At 44.3% G+C, this 21402-nt stretch overlaps 1 protein-coding gene across 2 annotated transcripts in view; it reads left to right on the forward strand.

Moving 5' to 3' along the window:
* LOC112250335 (EH domain-containing protein 3) overlaps window positions 1-17383 on the forward strand; it is a 43095-nt gene extending 25712 nt beyond the window's left edge. For both annotated transcript variants that reach the window (XM_024420397.2, XM_024420398.2), the window contains 3 exons: window positions 9676-10088; window positions 14448-14612; window positions 15183-17383. In XM_024420397.2, the coding sequence (XP_024276165.1) occupies window positions 9676-10088; window positions 14448-14612; window positions 15183-15713 (1109 nt within the window). In that variant the 3' untranslated portion in view covers window positions 15714-17383. The remainder of the gene's footprint in view (window positions 1-9675; window positions 10089-14447; window positions 14613-15182) is intronic.
* Window positions 17384-21402: the final 4019 nt, after the last annotated feature.

Genomic DNA, 21402 nt, shown 5'->3' on the forward strand with positions numbered 1-21402 from the left:
TCCTGGATCTGATATTCCATTCCAATCACTCCCTATGGCTTCTAAAGCCCAAGTGTAGGCAAAGTCATAGAGCTAGCTGATTGTGTGTTCAGTTCGGTTCCAAGTCAGTGATGTGAACAAAGTGGGAGTTTTGATATATAATAGTTCTGACACTTGTTACCTTTGGATTGACTTTGGACCTTATAAAACATAGTCACTCTTTCCAGCTGATTTGGAAGCAGAGCATACAGAACATTGGCTCCAGGTTTGTTAACTATTGTATGCCAAGGTATTCAATTCTTTATTAACGCAGGTCCACTTTTATGATGCTTCCAATATTGATATATTACATATAGTCGTCACTTTTAATATTTAGTTCAACTACTTAAAATATGGTAATGTCTTAAAATGTTATTCTACCATGGCTGTTCACCCACTTAAAATCAATGTGTAGAACAAAGTCCCCCACTCCAATGTGTTCCCATAGCAAAGAAATGGAGGCTAAATTTACCTTACTCACAGTCAGCACAGCTATGTGTTTGTGTTTGTGTGTGTGTGTGTGTGTGTGTGTGTGTGTGTGTGTGTGTGTGTGTGTGTGTGTGTGTGTGTGTGTGTGTGTGTGTGTGTGTGTGTGTGTGTGTGTGTGTGTGTGTGTGTGTGGAGCCTGTCCTTGCCAACTGGACTCAGGGGTAGATGTAACATAGAGGAAATAAAATCTGGGACACTCCAATTAGTATGATATCTTAAGTTTCGTATGATATGAATTCATTTGTGGATGTCCATCATCCATTTCGTATGATTATGTCACAAATTACAATTCATGTGATATTTTAAGACTTGCAGTTCTTACAATATGTTATGAATTGCAATTGATACAATATGTAACACATTTGCAAAATGTATGATATGCTACAAATTACAATTTGTTGTGGCTAGGTGGCTATAATGTTAGCTAGGTAGCCAACGTTAGTTAGGCCTTGGGTTAGCGGTTAAGGTTAGGGTAGGAGTTAGGTTAAAGGAAGGGTTAGCTAACATGATAAAAAGTAGTTAGTACTTGCAATGTTGCTAATTAGTTAACATTTTCTGTGAAGGTTCTTGACGGTCTCTGTCTGAGGCTTGCCCTATAGTGTGAATGGTACGAGTATGCATATATTTGCCATCTCTGTCTCATTCCCCCCTCTCTGGTTTCTCTTATTGCTGTGGTAACCCCACAGAATATATGTTTTCAATCAAAATGGTCAAAAATGAAGAGAAATATCTGTCTGGGAGTGGTCTGAGTGGGGAGGGGGAAACTGGAAACTAGCTGTTATTGGCAGAGAGGTTTGGAACTCTCTTATTGGTCTATTGACTCATTTACCACCTGGTGATATCACCAGGCAGGCCAGAACTACATCCCAGCAAAACAGGCAGACATTTCAGGCGTTCTTTTCAAACAGCTCTTACACTAAAAGGGCATCAATTTCACAATTTCACAGTATTATTCCAACATCATAGTGTGTAAATATATATCAAAGAAATACCATGTAAACGCATAAGGAACATTTATATTGTGTAGTTACAAAAACTTGACAAAATAATGGTATTGTGGCCATCATATAACATGTTTATTAGCTCCTACGAAGCAATGAAAGACATTACGGGACAGCAATAGGTGGGCTATTACAGGACTGCTGCCTTAGTTTTGTAGTCTCATTTTTGACTGCACTAGGTCTTTAAACATTTTGCCTTCTATTCTACCAGGACCCTGACTGTGTTTCAGTACTGGAGAGGTGCATTACTAGACTGTATTGTGTTTATCATAATGTACACCCATACGTCTCCATCTCCACTTGAAGCACTGAACCCCAATTTTATTTTCCTTCATTTCATTTTCACCTCTGTTTGTGTCTCTCTCTCCCCATGTACAGCTGCGAATGAACATGGACCCGGCTATAGCGAGTATCGTAAATGCCCATATGGAGGTATTGTAGTGAAAGCACAGTGTTAACCAATGCAGCTTGCCTATACTACTACACTATAAACCCTATGGAGTTTCTGCAGTGCTGCGTCAAGCCAGACCTGCCATGAAATAACTGGGTTCCCTGACATTAACCTCTATTGTTCCCACATCGTTTTATAATCCCTGCCAACCAGTTTCACTGCTCTTATTGTCCTTCCCATTATTCACGTATGGTCTCTTACCTCCTGTGCGGCTGCCTATATGTATCAACGTCCCTGCTGAGGTGAAGGAGCAAGGAGACGTAGTGTTTAGTTCATTTTAAGCCCTTACAGTAAATGTTGATCCACAATATCTTTCGGGTAAGTCTAGTCAATAAACTCCAGAGAAACACTAGAACAGGCGTAGGAAGTAGTAAGTAGGTAATAAACACCACCACCCTTGTAAGAAAAGGTAAGAGAGATATATTGTCCATCCCTACTGCAGGTAACAATAAAGCCCCATAGTGAAACTGCCAAATCATCAGGGATGAGGCCTATGCGTCTCTATCCCCTGTGTCGGCATGGGATAACATCCTTCCCTGGAAACATGGCCATGGCTGCCATATTCCATGCCTGTGATTTGAACAACATTAACACACTAATCCCAACCTCTGGTACGGTCTTCAATTCTGGGAATTCTGTGGAACTCTTCCTCTTTGCTGTAAGTGCTCCAAGGTAAGGAGGAGCTCTGCCTAGCACCCCTGGAGTTGGAAAGATTGAAGAAGGTGCTTCGGGAGGCAGGTGATAGATGGTAGGCATATGTGTCTTGATATTGAAATATTCAGTGTCTCTGCAAAAACACAGTTGCAGGTTGTGTTGTTGTGTCTATGATGTGTCTATGCACAAACAATCAACCTGAAATGGAAGTCCTGGGTGGTCATCTTAGTATTTTTTCAACACTGAACAAAAATATGAGCACAACATGTGAAGTGTTGGTCCCATGTTTCATGAGCTGAAAAAGCTTTAGTATCTCACAGATGTCTGAAGTTTTGAGGGAGCATGCAATTGGCATGCTGACTGCAGGAATGTCCACCAGAGCTGTTGTCAGGCAATTGAATGTTTATTTCTCTACCATAAGCCACCTCCAACTTTGTTTTGGAGAATTTGGCAGTATGCCCAACCGTCACAACCGCAGACCACGTGTAACCACGCCAGCCCTTCACATCTATCTTCTTCACATGTGGGATCGTCTGAGACAAGCCATCCAGACAGCTGTGGGTTTCCACAACCGAATAATTTCTGCACAAACTGTCAGAAACCAACTCAGGGAAGCTCATCTGCATTCTCATCGTCCTCACCAGGTTCTTGACCTGACTGCAGTTCAGCGTCGTGACCGACTTCAGTAGTCAAATGTTCACATTCGATGGCCAATGGCACACTGGAAAAGTGTGCTCTACACGAAGGAATCTCAAATTCAACTGTATGGGGCAGATGGCAGACAGCGTCGTGTGGGTGAGCGGTTTGCTGATGTCAACGTTGTGAACAGAATGCCCATCGTGTCGGTGGGGTTATGGTATTGGCAGCTATGGACAACGAACACAACTGCATTTTATCGATCGCAATTTGAATGCACAGAGATACCGTGATGAGATCCTGAGGCCCATTGTTGTAACCATTCATCTGCCGCCATTAGCCTGATAATGCACGGCCCCATGTCGCAAGGGTCTCTACACAATTCCTGGAAGCTGAAAATGTCCCAGTTCTTCCCAGACATTGATGAGGAGTGGGAATACATTCCACAAGCCACAATCAACAGCCTGATTAACTCTATGCAAAGGTGATGTGTGAGGCAAATGGTGGTCACATTAGATACTCACTGGGTTTTTAAAATACGCTCCCCTACCTTTTTTTAAGGTATCTGTGACCAACAGATGTATATCTGTATTCCCAGTCATGTGAAATCCATAGATTAGGGCCCGATTCATTTATTTCAATTGACTGATTTCCTTATATGAACTGTAATTCTGTAAAATCTTTGAAATTGTTGCATTTATGTTTTTGTTCAGTGTATTTCATAGTCCTTTCAATTGTCTCTCTTCTTTCAACTCAATTGTGTGTTCCTCACAGATGCTTTATCTCTCTCAAGGTACCCATAACCTGTCTGTTCATGTATTGTCCTCATAATGCTATTGCACGTACAGTGGCAAGAAAAAGTATGTGAACCCTTTGGAATTACCTGGATTTCTGCATAAATTGGTCATAAAATTTGATCTGATCTTCATCTAAGACACAACAATAGACAAACACAGTCTGCTTAAACTAATAACACGCAACCAATTATACGTTTTCATCTTCATTGAACACACTGTGTAAACATTCACAGTGTAGGTTGGGGAAAGTATGTGAACCCCTCGGCTAATGACTTCTCCAAAAGCTAAGTGGAGTCAGGACTCAGCTAGCCTGCCAGCAGCATACCACCCTGCATACCACTGCTGGCTTGTTTCTGAAGCTAAGCAGGGTTGGTCCTGGTCAGTTCCTGGATGGTAGACCAGATGCTGCTGGAAGTGGTGTTGGATGGCCAGTAGGAGGCACTCTTTCCTCTGGTCTAAAAAATATCCCAATGCCCCAGGGCAGTGATTGGGGACACTACCCTGTGTAGGGTGCTGTCTTTTGGATGGGACGTTAAACGGGTGTCCTGACTCTCTGAGGTCATTAAAGATCCCATGGCACTTATTGTAAGAGTAGGGGTGTTAACCCTGGTGTCCTGGCTAAATTCCCAATCTGGCCCTCAAACCATCATGGTCACCTAATAATCCCCAGTTTACAATTGGCTCATTAATCCCCCTCCTCTCCCCTGTAACTATTCCCCAAGTCGTTGCTGCAAATGAGAATGTGTTCTCAGTCAACTTACCTGGTAAAATAACAGATAAAATTAAAAAACCTGGAGTCCAATCAACGATACAGTGAAATACCATCACCATCCAATGGGAACTCCTCTGTCATTTCAATGGCATTCAAATAAACTATCATACTTATTGACGTCTACCACTGACATCTTGTCAGTGGGAGTCTTAGCTACCTTCTTCACTACGAATACATGCTTTGGGAATGGACTACTCATCATCTGAGAGTAGAGTACATTTTCATTTCTCTGCGGGTGAAATCTGTTTTCCCCCGACGGCTCTCTTTGTCTCTTGGCTTCTGGGATCACTGCCTTCAGATTAGACAGCTAATTGCTCCATTAGATTAGCCATCATTTGGGGGATTCTCTTTATCTGTGCTGAAACACCTCTGTCTCTATCTATTTGCTGATGGCAGGAGGAGAGTAAAGTGGTTCAGTTACCCACTTAGTGTAAAGCACAGGAGGTTGGTGGCACATTAATTGTGGAGGACGGGCTCATGGCAACGGCTGGAGCGGAACCAATAGAATGGTATCAAATAGTGTTTTCGCTGATTTTCAACCTCTCCCTGTCTGAGTCTGTAATACCAACATGTCTCATGCAGACCACCATAGTTCATGTGCCCAAGAACACTAAGGTAACCTGCCTAAATGATTACCGACACGTAGCACTCACGTCTGTAGCCATGGCTCACATCAACATCATTATCCCAGAAACCCTAGACCCACTCCAATTTGCATACCGCCCCAACAGATGCACAGATGATGAAATCTCTATTGCACTCAACACTGCCCTTTCCGACCTGGGCAAAAGGAACACCTACAGTATGTGAGAATGCTATGTATTGACTTCAGCTCAGCATTCAACATCATAGTGCCCTCATAGCTCATCACTAAGCTAAGGGCCCTGGGACTAAACACCTCCCTCTGCAACTGGATCCTAGACTTCCTGACGGGCCGCCCCCATGGTAGGTAACAACACATCCTCCACACTGATCCTCAACACAGGGACACCTCAGGGGTGCGTGCTTAGTCCCCTCCTGTACTCCCTGTTCAATCAGGACTGCACAGCCAGGCACGACTCCAACACCATCATTAAGTTTGCCGATGACACAACAGTGGTAAGCCTGATCACCGAAAACGATGAGATAGCCTATAGGGAGGAGGCCAGAGACCTGACCGTGTGGTGCAAGGACAACCTCTCCCTCAACGTGATCAAGACAAAGGAGATGTTTGTGGACAACAGGAAAAGGATGACCAAGCACGCCCCCATTCTCATTGACGGGCTGTAATGGAGCAGGTTGAGAGCTTCAAGTTCCTTGGCGTCCACATCACTAACAAACTAACATGGTCCAAGCTCACCAAGACAGTTGTGAAGAGGGCTCGACAAAACCTTTTCCCCCTCAGGAGACTGAAAAGATTTGGCAAAAGGTTTTACATCTGCACCATCGAGAGCATCCTGACGAGTTGCATCATTGCCTGGTATGGCAACTGCTCGGCCTCTGACCGCAAGGCACTACAGAGGGTAGTACGCACGGCTCAGTACATCACCGGGGCGAAGCTTCCTACCATACAAGACCTATATAACAGGCGGTGTCAGAGGAAGGCCCTAGAAATCGTCAAAAGACTTCAGCCACCCTAATCATAGACTGTTCTGCCTGCTATCGGTACCGGAGCGCCAAATCTAGGTCTAAGAGGCTTCTAAACAGTTTCTACCACCAAGCCATAAGACTCCTGAACATCTAATCAAAGGACTACCCCCCACACACACACTTATACGCTGCTGCTACTCTCTGTTATTATCTATGCATAGCCACTTTAATAACTTTACCTACATGTACATTTTATCTCAATTACCTCCGCACATTGACTCTGTGCCGGTACCCCTTGTATATAGCGCCACTATTGTTATTTACTGATGCTCTTTAATTATTTGTTCATCTTATCTCTTACTTTTTTTGTATTTTCTTAAAACTGCGTTGTTGGTTAACGGCTTGTAAGTAAGCATTTCACTGTAAGGTCTGTTGTATTCAGTGCATGTGACAAATACAATTTGATTTGATTTGAAATACATCAAACACATGGTTTCCAGGTGTTGTATGCCATTCCATTAGCTCCGTTCCAGCCATTATAATGAGCTGTCCTCCCCTCAGCAGCCTCCTTTGGTGTAAAGCCTGTTATCCAGCCAGTGAGGCCGAGGGTAGGTTAGGGGAGGCTAGCGCTCCAGCCCCTTGAGGTCAGGCGGCTAATGCTTCGAGGAGAGGAGAAGAGGGTCGTGAAGCTATATGCTGAGTCACACTGTCGTGTCCTGTCCTGTCCTGTCCTGTCCTGTCCTGTCATGTCAAGTAGTGAGAACTACAGTGCCTTGCGAAAGTAGTCGGCCCCCTTGAACTTTGTGACCTTTTGCCACATTTCAGGCTTCAAACATAAAGATATAAAACTGTATTTTTTTGTGAAGAATCAACAACAAGTGGGAGACAATCATGAAGTGGAACGACATTTATTGGATATTTCAAACTTTTTTAACAAATCAAAAACTGAAAAATTGGGCGTGCAAAATTATTCAGCCCCCTTAATTAAGTTAATACTTTGTAGCGCCACCTTTTGCTGCGATTACAGCTGTAAGTCGCTTGGGGTATGTCTCTATCAGTTTTGCACATCGAGAGACTGAAATTTTTTCCCATTCCTCCTTGCAAAACAGCTCGAGCTCAGTGAGGTTGGATGGAGAGCATTTGTGAACAGCAGTTTTCAGTTCTTTCCACAGATTCTCAATTGGATTCAGGTCTGGACTTTGACTTGGCCATTCTAACACCTGGATATGTTTATTTTTGAACCATTCCATTGTAGATTTTGCTTTATGTTTTGGATCATTGTCTTGTTGGAAGACAAATCTCCATCCCAGTCTCAGGTCTTTTGCAGACTCCATCAGGTTTTCTTCCAGAATGGTCCTGTATTTGGCTCCATCCATCTTCCCATCAATTTTAACCATCTTCCCTGTCCCTGCTGAAGAAAAGCAGGCCCAAACCATGATGCTGCCACCACCATGTTTGACAGTGGGGATGGTGTGGTCAGGGCGATGAGCTGTGTTGCTTTTACGCCAAACATAACGTTTTGCATTGTTGCCAAAAAGTTCAATTTTGGTTTCATCTGACCAGAGCACCTTCTTCCACATGTTTGGTGTGTCTCCCAGGTGGCTTGTGGCAAACTTTAAACAACACTTTTTATGGATATCTTTAAGAAATGGCTTTCTTCTTGCCACTCTTCCATAAAGGCCAGATTTGTGCACTATACGACTGATTGTTGTCCTATGGACAGAGTCTCCCACCTCAGCTGTAGATCTCTGCAGTTCATCCAGAGTGATCATGGGCCTCTTGGCTGCATCTCTGATCAGTCTTCTCCTTGTATGAGCTGAAAGTTTAGAGGGACGGCCAGGTCTTGGTAGATTTGCAGTGGTCTGATACTCTTTCCATTTCAATATTATCGCTTGCACAGTGCTCCTTGGGATGTTTAAAGCTTGGGAAATCTTTTTGTATCCAAATCCGGCTTTAAACTTCTTCACAACAGTATCTCGGACCTGCCTGGTGTGTTCCTTGTTCTTCATGATGCTCTCTGCGCTTTTAACGGACCTCTGAGACTATCACAGTGCAGGTGCATTTATACGGAGACTTGATTACACACAGGTGGATTGTAATTATCATCATTAGTCATTTAGGTCAACATTGGATCATTCAGAGATCCTCACTGAACTTCTGGAGAGAGTTTGCTGCACTGAAAGTAAAGGGGCTGAATAATTTTGCACGCCCAATTTTTCAGTTTTTGATTTGTTAAAAAAAGTTTGAAATATCCAATAAATGTCGTTCCACTTCATGATTGTGTCCCACTTGTTGTTGATTCTTCACAAAAAAATACAGTTTTATATCTTTATGTTTGAAGCCTGAAATGTGGCAAAAGGTCGCAAAGTTCAAGGGGGCCGAATACTTTCGCAAGGCACTGTAAGTGCAAATCAAGCAGTGAGTTCAAGATATATTAGCACGGGTTTAAATAAATAATGTCATCATGTTATGTTCTCACTGGTATGTGGTAAGATACCAAATGATCAACCATTACCTCACCATTACCTACCAAGCTCACAACACTCTTCTGGTTACTTAGCTGGACACCACTGGGCCGCCCTGGTCTTCCAACAGTCTGTTGTTCTGCTGGTTGTTGACCCTGCCTCTCTCCCGCCTCTCTCCCACCCCTGGCTCTCTCCCACCCCTGCCTCTCTCCTGCCTCTCTCCTGCCTCTCCCCTGCCTCTCTCCCACACCTGCCTCTCCCCTGCCTCTCTCCCACTTCTCTCCCACACCTGCCTCTCCCCTACCTCTCTCCCACTTCTCTCCCACACCTGCCTCTCTCCTGTCTCTTGCCTGCCTCTCTCTTTTCTCACTCCTACTTTTCCCCTGCCTCTCTCCTGCCTCTCTCTTGCTTCTCTCCTGCCTCTCACCTGCCTCTCTCCCACTACTCTCCCACACCTGCCTCTCTCCTGCCTCTCCCCTGCCTCTCTCCCACTGCCTCTCCCACACCTGCCTCTCCCCTGCCTCTCTCCCTCTCCCACACCTGCCTCTCTCCTGCCTCTCTCTCCCACACCTGCCTCTCTCCTGCCTCTCCCTGCCTCTCTCTTGCCTGCCTCTCTCCTGCCTCTCGCCTGCCTCTCTCTTGCCTCACTTTTGCCTCACTCCTGCTTCTCCCCTGCCTCTACCCTGCCTCTACCCTGCCTCTACCCTGCCTCTCTCCTGGCTCTCCTCTGCCTCTCTCCTGGCTCTCCTCCATCCTTGCCTTTCTCTTGCCTCTCTCCCACCTCTCCCACCCTTGCTTCCCCTCACCCCCTACGTGTCTAAAGGCTACGACTTCGCCGCCGTGCTGGAGTGGTTTGCAGAGCGCGTGGATCGAATCATCCTCCTCTTTGACGCCCACAAGCTGGACATATCAGACGAGTTCTCGGAGGTCATCAAGGCCCTGAAGAATCACGAAGACAAGATCCGGGTGGTTCTAAACAAGGCAGACCAGATTGAGACGCAGCAGCTGATGAGGGTCTACGGTGCACTCATGTGGTCGCTGGGGAAGATCGTCAACACACCCGAGGTGATCCGTGTCTATATAGGGTCATTCTGGTCGCACCCGCTGCTCATCCCCGACAACCGTAAGCTGTTTGAGGCGGAGGAGCAGGACCTGTTCAAGGACATCCAGTCACTGCCCCGCAACGCTGCCCTCAGGAAGCTCAATGACCTCATCAAGAGGGCACGCCTCGCCAAGGTAAGCTCTAACCTCACATATGCATGGACCAACACACGCGTGCAAACACACATTCTCTCACAAAAGTAAGATTGGCTAGTACTCCTAAGCACTATGTTATGTCATTTTGACCTAACTAGGAAGTTCTCTTTTATTAGTTATTAAGTCTTTTTTCGAAAGAGAAGAAAAGTACTTGTTAAATAGGTATTTTGAATGGAACAGAATCTCCATACAGGAGTTGCTACTGAATTTAATAAGCTACCAATCCTGACTGATGAGTAATGAAGAGTAATGACTGCAATTACATCCACTTTGTCAGGGCAAGATAACCTTTCCCTACTGAGCGAAGCTGCAATCCCTGGACATTGTGTGACTGCGTGGTGTGATGAGGGCTGGTACAGTGGGGGTACCAGGGTGCCTTCCCAACACTTTAATAGAGTCCTAAAGCATTGGTGGCACTAAGAACACAGTCACACCAAATCAATTATCAGTCACAGGTCACTACTGTTCATTTGGCATAGAGCGTTGATTGCAATTGGATGTAAACAAGGTATGGTAGATGGAGTTAGTCACGGGACAAAACTTGACCTCAGATTGACCATGTTTTTCAAATAATGAGGTGACAAAGTAGCATTGGTATGCTTTTATTGTCTTATGGCGATAAGAAGAATGTGTTACTATATTGATCATATTATTATATTGATGAATAATTTATTACAAACTAGATTGCAAGGTCAGTGGTTCTGTGATCAAGGCCTACAATCTTAGAATAAAAGGTTCTATCTAGAACCTTAAAGGGTTCTTTGGCTGTCTCCATAGGAGAACCCTTTGAAGAGCCCTTTTTGGTTCCAGCTAGAACCCTTTTGGTTCCAGGTAGAAACCTTTTGGGTTCCATGTAGGACCTTTTCCACAGAGGAATCTACATAGAACCCAAAAAGGTTTTACCTGGAACCAAAAATGTTTTTCCTATGGGGACAGCCGAAGAACCCTTTTGGAACCCATTTCTAAGAGTGTACTGGGTGATCGATAGATGAGCATCCTGGGATCCAAGCAGTGATCAGGATAAAGACAGGTCAATCAACACAGTACAGAGTGTCTGTGTTCATACAATCATCCTCACAGCCACTGATGATTAACAATCCGCCTCACATGAAGAATCTTTCTCCCCAAGGCTGTATTTATGGCATCAGCCTCCCAGACAGCCAGGGAATCCCTCAACCCCTTCTGTCGTTCTGTCTCTTTCTGTCTCTCTCTCCATCTGGTATCTTGTTAAGTTCTAGGTAGCACCGTAAGCATTTCACTGTAAGGTCTACCTGTTGTATTTGGCGCACTTGACAAATAAACTTTGATTCGATCTCCTCCCCCTTTTCTCCATCTCCTGAACTCAGACCAATCCACAGGCCCTAACACCACTCTGTCTCTCTGGTGGCCTAGCCGTGACTATATGGTGTTGTCACCAGTTACTGTGACGCCTCAAGCAAATTTGATTTGCAGTACAATCTTCTCCGCCCATAGCTAAATGATAGTGTGCGTGTGTGATCAGGAATAGTGGGGAGTGTTTAATTGATGAGGTTGTCAGAATTCCTGGGATGAACTTGGTCTTACCATGTGGTTCCAACTGGATATTTAAACATAAATATCACCTTCTTGTCCAGTTAGTGTGGAATGGAACTTCATGAGATAATCATCAGAGAGTAGTGAGACAGAGGAGAGACCGTTCTGATGTAAATTAGAGAGAGAGAGAGAGAGAGATTGGGTAGCATTGATTTGACATGCCATCTGAGCTCAGGAGGTTATTATGTCATAGCCTATACAGCGGCTTAACTCTGGGCTTCCTCTCCTATTAGCCCCACACCAGTCTATGTGACTGATGACCAGGTCCTCTGTTGTCATACAATACAGGCACCACCTCATCTCAACACTTCAGATGGCTGTTCTGGAGATCACACAGCCACAGCAGGATGTCCTGAGGAGGGAGTGTGTGTGTGTGTGCCAGTGTGTGCGTGTTTTGGGGGCTTCCCTTGGCCACAGTCCAAGGAATCACCCCCAAACAGGTGGTCACCTTGAGAGGAAATGGTAACACACCTCCGGCCTCCTCCTGTCCCCTGTCCCCCTATTCCTGGTCTATGGAACCTGGTCCATGTCCTGTCCTATGCCTCTGTCCTGACCAGACCAGAGAAGTGGGCTTCCTCTGCTGTCAGCAGCAGGGTGCTCATCCATCCGCCAAAGGGAAACAGAGGCAGAGGATACAGAGGTTCCACTGAAGGAGCTGGTTACTCAAGTAGTGCCAGCCTGTACACACACACACACACACACACACACACTATTGTTTTTTTTCCTTTATCAATCTCCACACAATACTCCATTATCATGAACCAAAACCTGTTTTTTAGAACATTTTAGCAAATTTATGCAAATTTAAAAACTTAAATATTAAATTTACATAAGTATTCAGACCTTTTACTCAGTACTTTGTTGAAGCACGTTTGGCAGTGATTACAACCTCAAGTCGTCTTGGGTATGACGCTACAAGCTTGGCACACCTGTACTTGGAAGGTTTCTCCCATTCTTCTCTGCAGATCCTCTCAAGCTCTGTCAGGTTGGATGGGGAGCATCACTGCACAGCTATTTTCACGTCTGTCCAGAGATGTTTGATCAGGCTGGGCCACTCAAGGACATTCAGAGACGTGTCCCGAAGCCACTCTTGTGTCCCGAAGCCACTCTCACGCGTTGTCTTGGCTGTGTGCTTAGGGTCGTTGTCCTGTTGGAAGGTGAACCTTCACCCCAGTCTGAGGACCTGATCACTCTGAAGCAGGTTTTCATCAAGGATCTCTCTGTACTTTGCTACATTCATCTTTGTCTTGATCCTGACTAGTCTCCCAGTCCCTGCCACTGAAAAACATCCCCACACATGTTGCTCTCACCACCATGCTTCACCTCTAGGGATGGTGCCTGGTTTCCTCCAGATGTGACACTTGGCATTCATGCCAAAGAGTTCAATCTTGGTTTCATCAGACCAGAGTATCTTGTTTATCATGGTCTGAGAGTCCTTTAGGTGCCCTTTGGCAAAATCCAAGCGGGCTGTCATGTGCCTTGCACTGATGAATGGCTTCTGTCTGGCCACTCTACCATAAAGGCCTGATTGGTGGAGTGCTGCAGAGATGATTGTCCTTCTGGAAGGTTCTCCCATCTCCACAGAGGAACTCTGGAGCTCTGTCAGAGTTATCATCGGGTTCTTGGTCCCCTCCCTGACAAAGGCCCTTCTCCCCCGATTGCTCAGTTTGGCCGGGCGGCCAGCTCTAGGAAGAGTCTTGGTACTTTCAAACTTCTTCCATTTAAGAATGATGGAGGCCACTGTGTTCTTGGGGACATTCAATATTGTAGAAATATTTCCGTAACCATCCTCAGATCTGTTCCTCAACACAATCCTGTCTCGGAGCTCTAAGGACAATTCCTTCGACCTCATGGCTTGGTTTCTGCTCTGACATGCAATGTCAACTCTGGGATCTTATATACACAGGTGTGTGCCTTTCCAAATCATGTCCAATCAATTGAATTTACCACAGGTGGACTCCAAACAAGTTGTAGAAACATCTCAACGATGATCAATGGAAACAGGATGCAACTGAGATCAATTTTGCATCTCATAGCAAAGGGTCTGAATACTTTTGTTAACAAGGTATTTCTGTTTTTAAGGTTGAATAAATTAGCAAACATTTCTCAAAGCCTGTTTTCACTTTGTCATTATGGGTTATTGTGTGTAGATTGATAAGGATTTTATTTAATTTGATACATTTTAGAATAAGGCTGTAATGTAACAAAATGTGGAAAAAGTCAAGGTGTCTGAATACTTTCCGAATGCACTGTATGTAATCTGTGTTCTCTTTTGAACTACACATACCATGTTCAGTTCTGCGTTCTGATATAGCACATGCATAACATGTTCTGGTGAAATATCTCTCAGAAATCTCAAGGGGAGTCAGTCGTGTGATGAGGTTATTTTCCCCTTCCCTCTCAGTTCTAGGAAACCCTAAGGAAGGGAAACCTCTTGTGTAGCTGGGTGTGATACCCGCCACATGCTCTCTCATAAAACAGCTTTAAGTGCTTCCTTCCTGTTTGAATGTTCATAATGTTAATTATTTCCAGTTTCAAGGACATCTGAGATATTAGGAGGAACATTGAAGAGCCCTTGGTGGCACAATAGACACATAAACAAAACTATCTTTCTAGCTATGACCCAATAGAAGCTGGCTGCAACACCTGTATGGGTCCCAATCCAGTATTTGAGGAAGCACTATATGAGTGATTTTTCTCTGCCCTACTCAGTCTTAACAGACAGTCCACACTGAGTAGACTGTGTACTGCTCTGTGCCCTGCTAGGTCCATGCCTATATCATCAGCTCTCTGAAAAAGGAGATGCCCAGTGTGTTTGGGAAGGAGGGCAAGAAGAAGGAGCTGATTAACAGTCTGGGAGAGATCTACAGCCGCATTGAGAGAGAACACCAGATCTCCCCTGGAGACTTCCCCAACCTCAAGAAGATGCAGGTGAGATAGAAAGATTGGGCTTCTCTTGAGTAAAGCTAAGGGTAGGTGTCAAATATGGGCTGGACAGACGACATCATACCATAAATACCTAAAAACCTTGAAATATAAAATGACTACGAACATGACTCACAATGCCATGTTTACCAAGGGAGTGATGGATAAAGCCCACAATCTGTGCTGTTTTCCTCAGATTACTGAGCTAACTCACAAACATGTCCTACTGGGACTACTTTGAGCCATGGTGACAAAACAAGCTCCTTTCTGATTGGCTGTGATCAGGAATTAGATCTGAACCACCCCCAGTCCATCTGGGCCTGATGAGCACCTCACTGAGAGAAGCACCAACATGACTTGGCTCAGAGAGTAACCAGTAGTCATGTTGATCCTTTCTGACATACTGTATCTCTGATGCACAGACCAGGACAGTCATGTATCTTGTTCTGACTCCCTCTCACACAAAACATAATGTAGAGATGCATCAACTAAGATCAGCTTGACCCCAAACTGTTTGTAGTGAGTAAGACACTGCTCTTTTGACCACTTACCTCTGCCCTCTCTTCCCTCCTATAGGAGCAACTTAACGCCCACGACCTGAACAAGTTCCAGCCCCTGAAGATAAAGCTGCTGGACACGGTGGACGACATGCTGGCCCACGACATCGCCGGTCTCATGGTGCTGGTCAGACAGGAGGAGACCAACCGACCCCAGCAGGTGGTGAAGGGAGGGGCCTTCGACGGCACCCTCAACGGGCCCTTCGGCCACGGCTATGGCGAGGGCGCCGGGGAGGGTATCGATGAGGCAGAGTGGGTGGTGGCCCGCGACAAGCCCATGTACGATGAGATCTTCTACACGCTGTCGCCGGTCAACGGGAAGGTGACTGGTGCCAACGCCAAGAAAGAGATGGTGAAGTCCAAGCTTCCCAACACGGTGCTGGGGAAGATCTGGAAGCTGGCTGACATCGATAAGGATGGGATGCTGGATGACGAGGAGTTTGCCCTGGCCAATCACCTGATCAAAGTCAAACTGGAGGGGCACGAGCTACCCGCCGACCTCCCCGGTCATCTCATCCCCCCCTCCAAGAGGAAAATCACTGCTGAGTAGACTTCCCCCCTGCACGCTCACCTCCTCAGGGCGTTGAACAAGAGAGGGAGTGAGTAAGAGGGAAGAAGAGAGGGAGTGGGTAAGAGGAAGGACAGTGAAGGATCTATGGGGGGTGTGGGATAAATTTATCAAGGTTGGACAACCACGCTTCAACATGAAACAAAGAAAAGCAGAAACTTTGTGTTTATGCTTAGTGGGAGCAAAGGGATTGGTTTGCTCTTCTGGGAGATGTCTGATTTATTTTTTTTATTTTTTATTGAACTGGGCTGAAGGGGGTAAAGGTCCTGGTTCAAAGTTCAGAGTCGAGGGAACTGATATTGGACTCTGCACCGCCCACATGCCCTATTGTTATACACCACTGAGAGTGTGCTATCTGTGACACAATAACCTGCATTATCATTGGATACATGAACACTGTCTGTTTCTCTCCAGCATAAATGATTTGTTTTTAATTTGTATTTTATTTGAGCCTGTTTTATAGTCTGCTTCATATCTCCCCAGAAAATGGGCATGTTTCAAAAGGATAAACTAATATCAATACTAAATCTTAATAATCCGTCTAGTTATCACTTTAAAACACAATAACGGTCAAATGTAGTAACAGGAATCCTTTTTATAAGTAGGTAGTGTAGGCATATGATATTTTCTTCTTGTGAACAGGCAGCATCCTAACACATGCAGGCCCTTCATAGCCTGACCAAGAGACTGTTACAACTGTATAGCTTGGATATCGGAAATCTAAGAGTTGGTAGACCTTTAAATGTATAGTGTTTGAAATGGCCTTCTAGTAACTAGTATCCTTGTCAAACATCTGTACCTATTTAATCTATTATTTAGCATACTTATGTAATTCTAATCACTGTTGAGAGAAAGAGACTTCAATCTTTCCATAGATATAAGGAGGTGAACTGACAATGGAGATGATGTTTATGTCCTGTTCTGGCGTTTCCAATTGGACATAGTACAGTATATATAGAAATATTCCCTTGTTCATCTACTCATTGGATGCATAACCCATTAAAAAGCAAAGGTTTCAAATCACTACTCGAGTCCAATTATCTTCGATTGCTTCCCTCGATAAATAGCACAAAAAACATACTATAGTTATAGTCTTGCTATACTCTGACGTTCAATATTCTATCGGCATACAGTGTATATCTATCATAGAGACTGTTCTATGCTCTATATTCTATGATATCCAGTGTTGTAGTTGAGACCACTTCTGGATATTATCCACCATAAATATTATGAAGTCATAATCCAAATACCCTGTGTTCTTGTACCTGATTATTCAGAAACTGAAAGGTGGAATAGGTCAGAAATATATGAGAATTGTATGTAGAAAATGTCCAGGGCAAGTTTAATTTTGTAGCTATAGTAATACAGTGACAGTTATTATTGGGATCATAGTGAGGGAACACTCATCTGAAAGAAGTTCCTAGGGGAAATTGAAATGTTGATAGACTATACTGCACAGTATCTAAGGGAGTTTATTCCACTCCACACACTGTACACAAGTGGTAGGTTTCTTTCCCTGACTGATATGACTGATACTTGCTCTACTTCTCTTCTGCTGTGTATTCATCTGTTGCTGCTGATAGTACGCTAAGTATCCTGTCGTCATCAAATTGAGTAGATCTTGCAACTAATAAAGGTGACAGAGCCAAGCATTTCTCATTCTGGTTCCTGCTTTTGTTTAGACTAATTACGGTAAGAGTCCTGAGTTATGAATCTACAAGATTACTTTTTTCATGCACACCCGTTAGAGATATACAGTTCCAGAGATGTAGAGTGCTATTATACTACATTGTAGAAGGAAAGTGACATCAAAACTTTGAAATGCATATGGAATCATGTAGTTACCCAAAAAGTGTTAAATCAAAATATATTTTATATTTGAGATTCTTCAAAATAGACACCCTTTTTGCCTTGATGACAGCTTTGCACACTCTTGGCATTCTCTCAACCAGCTTCATGAGGTAATCACCTGGAATGCATTTCAGTTAGCAGGTGTACTTTGTTAAAAGTTCATTTGTGGAATTTCTTTCCTTCTTAATGTGTTTGAGCCAATCAGTTGTGTTTTGACAAGGTAGGGGTGGTATACAGAAGATAGCCCTATTTGGTAAAAAACAAAGTCCATATTATGGCAAGAACAGCTCAAATATCCGAATAGAAATGACAGTCCATCATTACTTTAATTAAGACAATAAGGTCAGTCAGTGGAACATTTCAAGAACTTTGATCGTTTCTTCAAGTGCAGTTGCAAAAACCATCAAGGGCTATGATGAAACTGGCTATTATGAGGACCATCACAGGAAAGGAAGACCCAGAGTTACCTCTGCTGCAGAGTATAAGTTCATTAGATTTACCAGCCTCAGAAATTGCAGCCCAAATCAATGCTTCACAGAGTAAAATCTCAACATCAACTGTTCTGAGGAGACTGCGTGAATCAGGCCTTCATGGTCGAATTGCAAAGAAACCACTACTAAAATACACCAATAAGAAGAGACTTGCTTGGGCCAAGAAACATGAGCAATGGACTTTAGACCGGTGGAAATCGGTCCTTTGGTCTGATGAGTCCAAATTTGACATTTTTGGTGTCTTTGGAAAACGCACAGTAGGTGAACGGATGATCTCAGCATGTATGGTTCCCACCGTGAAGCATGGAGGTGGGGGTGCTTTGCTGGTGACATTGTCAGTGATTTATTTTTTAATTCAAGGCACATTTAACAAGTCTCAAATCAAATTTATTTATAAAGCCCTTTTTACGTCATCCGATGTCACAAAGTGCTATACAGAAACCTAGCCTAAAACCGCAAACAGCAAGCAATGCAGATGTAGAAGCACGGTGGCTAGGAAATACTCCCTAGAAAGGCAGGAACATAGGAAGGAACCTAGAGAGGAAAAAGCCTCTGAGGGGTGGCCAGTCCTCTTCTGGCCATGCCGGGTGGAGATTATAACAGTACATGGCCAAGATGTTCAAACGTTCGTAGATGACCAGCATGGTCAAATAATAATAATCACAGTGGTTGTAGAGGGTGCAACAGGTCAGCACCTCGGGAGTAAATGTCAGTTAGCTTTTCATAGCCGAGCATTCAGAGTTAGAGACCGCAGGTGCGGACGAGAGAGATTTGAAAAAAACAGCCGGTCCGGGACAAGGTAGCATGTCCGGTGAACAGATCAAGGTTCCATATCCGCAGGCAGAACAGCTGAAACTGGAGCAGCAGTATGACCAGGTGGACTGGGGACAGCAAGGGGTCATCAGGCCAGGTAGTCCTGAGGCAAAGTCCCAGGGCTCAGGTCCTCCGGGAGGGGAGGGAGAGGGAGAGAGAGAAGTAGAGGGAACATACTTAAATTCACACAGGACACCGGATAATACAGGAGAAATACTCCAGATATAATAGACTGACCCTAGCCCCCCGACACAAACTAATGCAGTATAAATACTGAAGGCTGAGACAGGAGGGGTCGGGAGACACTGGCCCCGTCCGAAAACAGTGCCAACTAGGCAGGATATAACCCCACCCACTTTTCCAAAGCACAGCCCCCACACCACTAGAGGGATATCTTCAAACCACCAACTTACTACCCTGAGACAAGGCTGAGTATAGCCCATGAAGATCTCCCCCACGGCACAAACCCGAGGGGGGCGCCAACCCGGACAGGATGATAACTTCAGTGACTCAACCCACTCAAGTGACGCACCATTCCTAGGGACGGCATGGAAGAGCACCAGTAAGCTAGTGACTCAGTTTCCGTAATAGGGTTAGAGGTAGAGAATCCCAGTGGAGAGAGGGGAACCGGTCAGGCAGAGACAGCATGGCTACCACATTATTCTGCAGCGATGCGCCATCCCATCTGGTTTGCGCTTAGTAGGACTATAATTTGTTTTTCAACAGAGCAATGACCCAAAACACACCTCCAGGCTGTGTAAGGGCTATTTGACCAATACGGATAGTGATGGAGTTCTGCGTCAGATGACCTGGCCTCCACAATCCCCCAACCTCAACCCAATTGAGAATGTTTGGGATGAGTTGGAACGCAGAGTGAAGGAAAAGCAGCCAACAAGTGCTCAACATATGTGGGAACTCCTTCAAGACTGTTGGAAAATCATTCCAGTTGAAGCTGGTTGAGAGAATGCCAAGAAAGTGCAAAGCTGTCATCAAGGCAAATATAACATACATTTTGATTTGTTTAACACTTTTTGGTTACTACATGATACCATATGTGTTATTTCATACTTTTGATGTTTTCACTACGTATTATTCTACAATATAGTACAAATAAAGAAAAACCCTTGAATGAGTAGGTGTGTCCAAACTTTTGACTGTATTGTATTTTCAGTTAAATTGCAGCTCCTGATTGTATCTCATGTCACCTGTGTTCAACAGCTACATGTACACAACCAGTTCAATGCTAACTCGATACAAACACTGGATGCCTGCTCTGTGTTCATCATCACAACTAAATCCATCACACAGCCACTTGTAAATAAGATCACACATTCTTCCCTCTCTGCTAGTGCAGAATACTCAGACAGATGTTGCGGTGACACTCTCTGAGCTAATGGCTAATGGGATGTATCACAAGTGGGAGTGTTGGTGTAGTTTGTGCAGTCTATTTTCTGGGTCATTGATATAGAGAGATAGAAAGAGTGAGTACCACGGGCAAATGGAGAGTGGGGTTCTGGGATATGGATCTGTTTTGCCAGTTGTATTTTTAATGACTAAAAATGAGAGGTCTCCTTGGTAAACCACTCTCAGTCTCTCAGAATTCTCCATGTGTGTGATTAACAGACTTACAGAAAGCTAGTGGCCATTTTCAAGTGTTTGTTGTTCTGTGTAACTGTTCTCTAATTGGTCTGAAGTTGGATGGTAAAACATTCCTCATAGTTCGCTCTGCTAGGAAAACGGAATAAAGACCTCATTACTTTACAGTATTACAAAGTGTATTGTGCTGTTTGCTTGTGTCCCTGCCTCTCTTCTTTAGTAAGTCCACATGGAGTAGTACCATGTCCCCACTATAACCTTTTTCCCTAATGTCATGTCTTTATTTTCAGAAACTGTGTGGAGAAGGAAGGGAAGATATGTTTTAGTGGTTGGAGTTTTGTTGTTGTGGTTTCCCTGCCAGAGATGTGGGTCACGATTGGTTGTTATGACTATAGGTAGAGAGCAGTGGGGAGGTCAAGAGCCTTAAATACAGCAACCAAAATGTTGGCATGTTATGGTTTTTCAACTTTCTTCTGGACTGGACCATAGATGAGAAGTTTGTAAAGTGGATGTCTCTTTCCATTTCTCTGTCCTTTGGATACAGTAACCAACAGACATGAATCAAACAGAATATTTATTGGAAGGACTGGAAAGATGATACAGGTAGTTAACTTTTATTTGGGAAATTCTTACAATGCATATTTTCGATCATATCCTCTCAATGTTAGTGTCTGCAGAATAAATCCTTGGTTACTGTCATGAAGTTAATCATAAGTGTCACCAATTCCGTGATTGATGTTTTCCTGTTTGTTGCATCACACTCTGCTCTTTCCCACACATTCACATGGCCGGTACATCCACATTTGTCAGCTGTGTTGGACACCATGATGTTGCCTGCATCCACCTTCCTTCCCACAGTCCCCCTCCCCTCCCCCTTCTATAGAGTCAGGGGCAAGCTATCCCGACTGTGTTGTTTATGT

Source organism: Oncorhynchus tshawytscha, linkage group LG05 (genome assembly GCF_018296145.1).
Source record: "Oncorhynchus tshawytscha isolate Ot180627B linkage group LG05, Otsh_v2.0, whole genome shotgun sequence".
Classification (NCBI taxonomy): domain Eukaryota; kingdom Metazoa; phylum Chordata; class Actinopteri; order Salmoniformes; family Salmonidae; genus Oncorhynchus; species Oncorhynchus tshawytscha.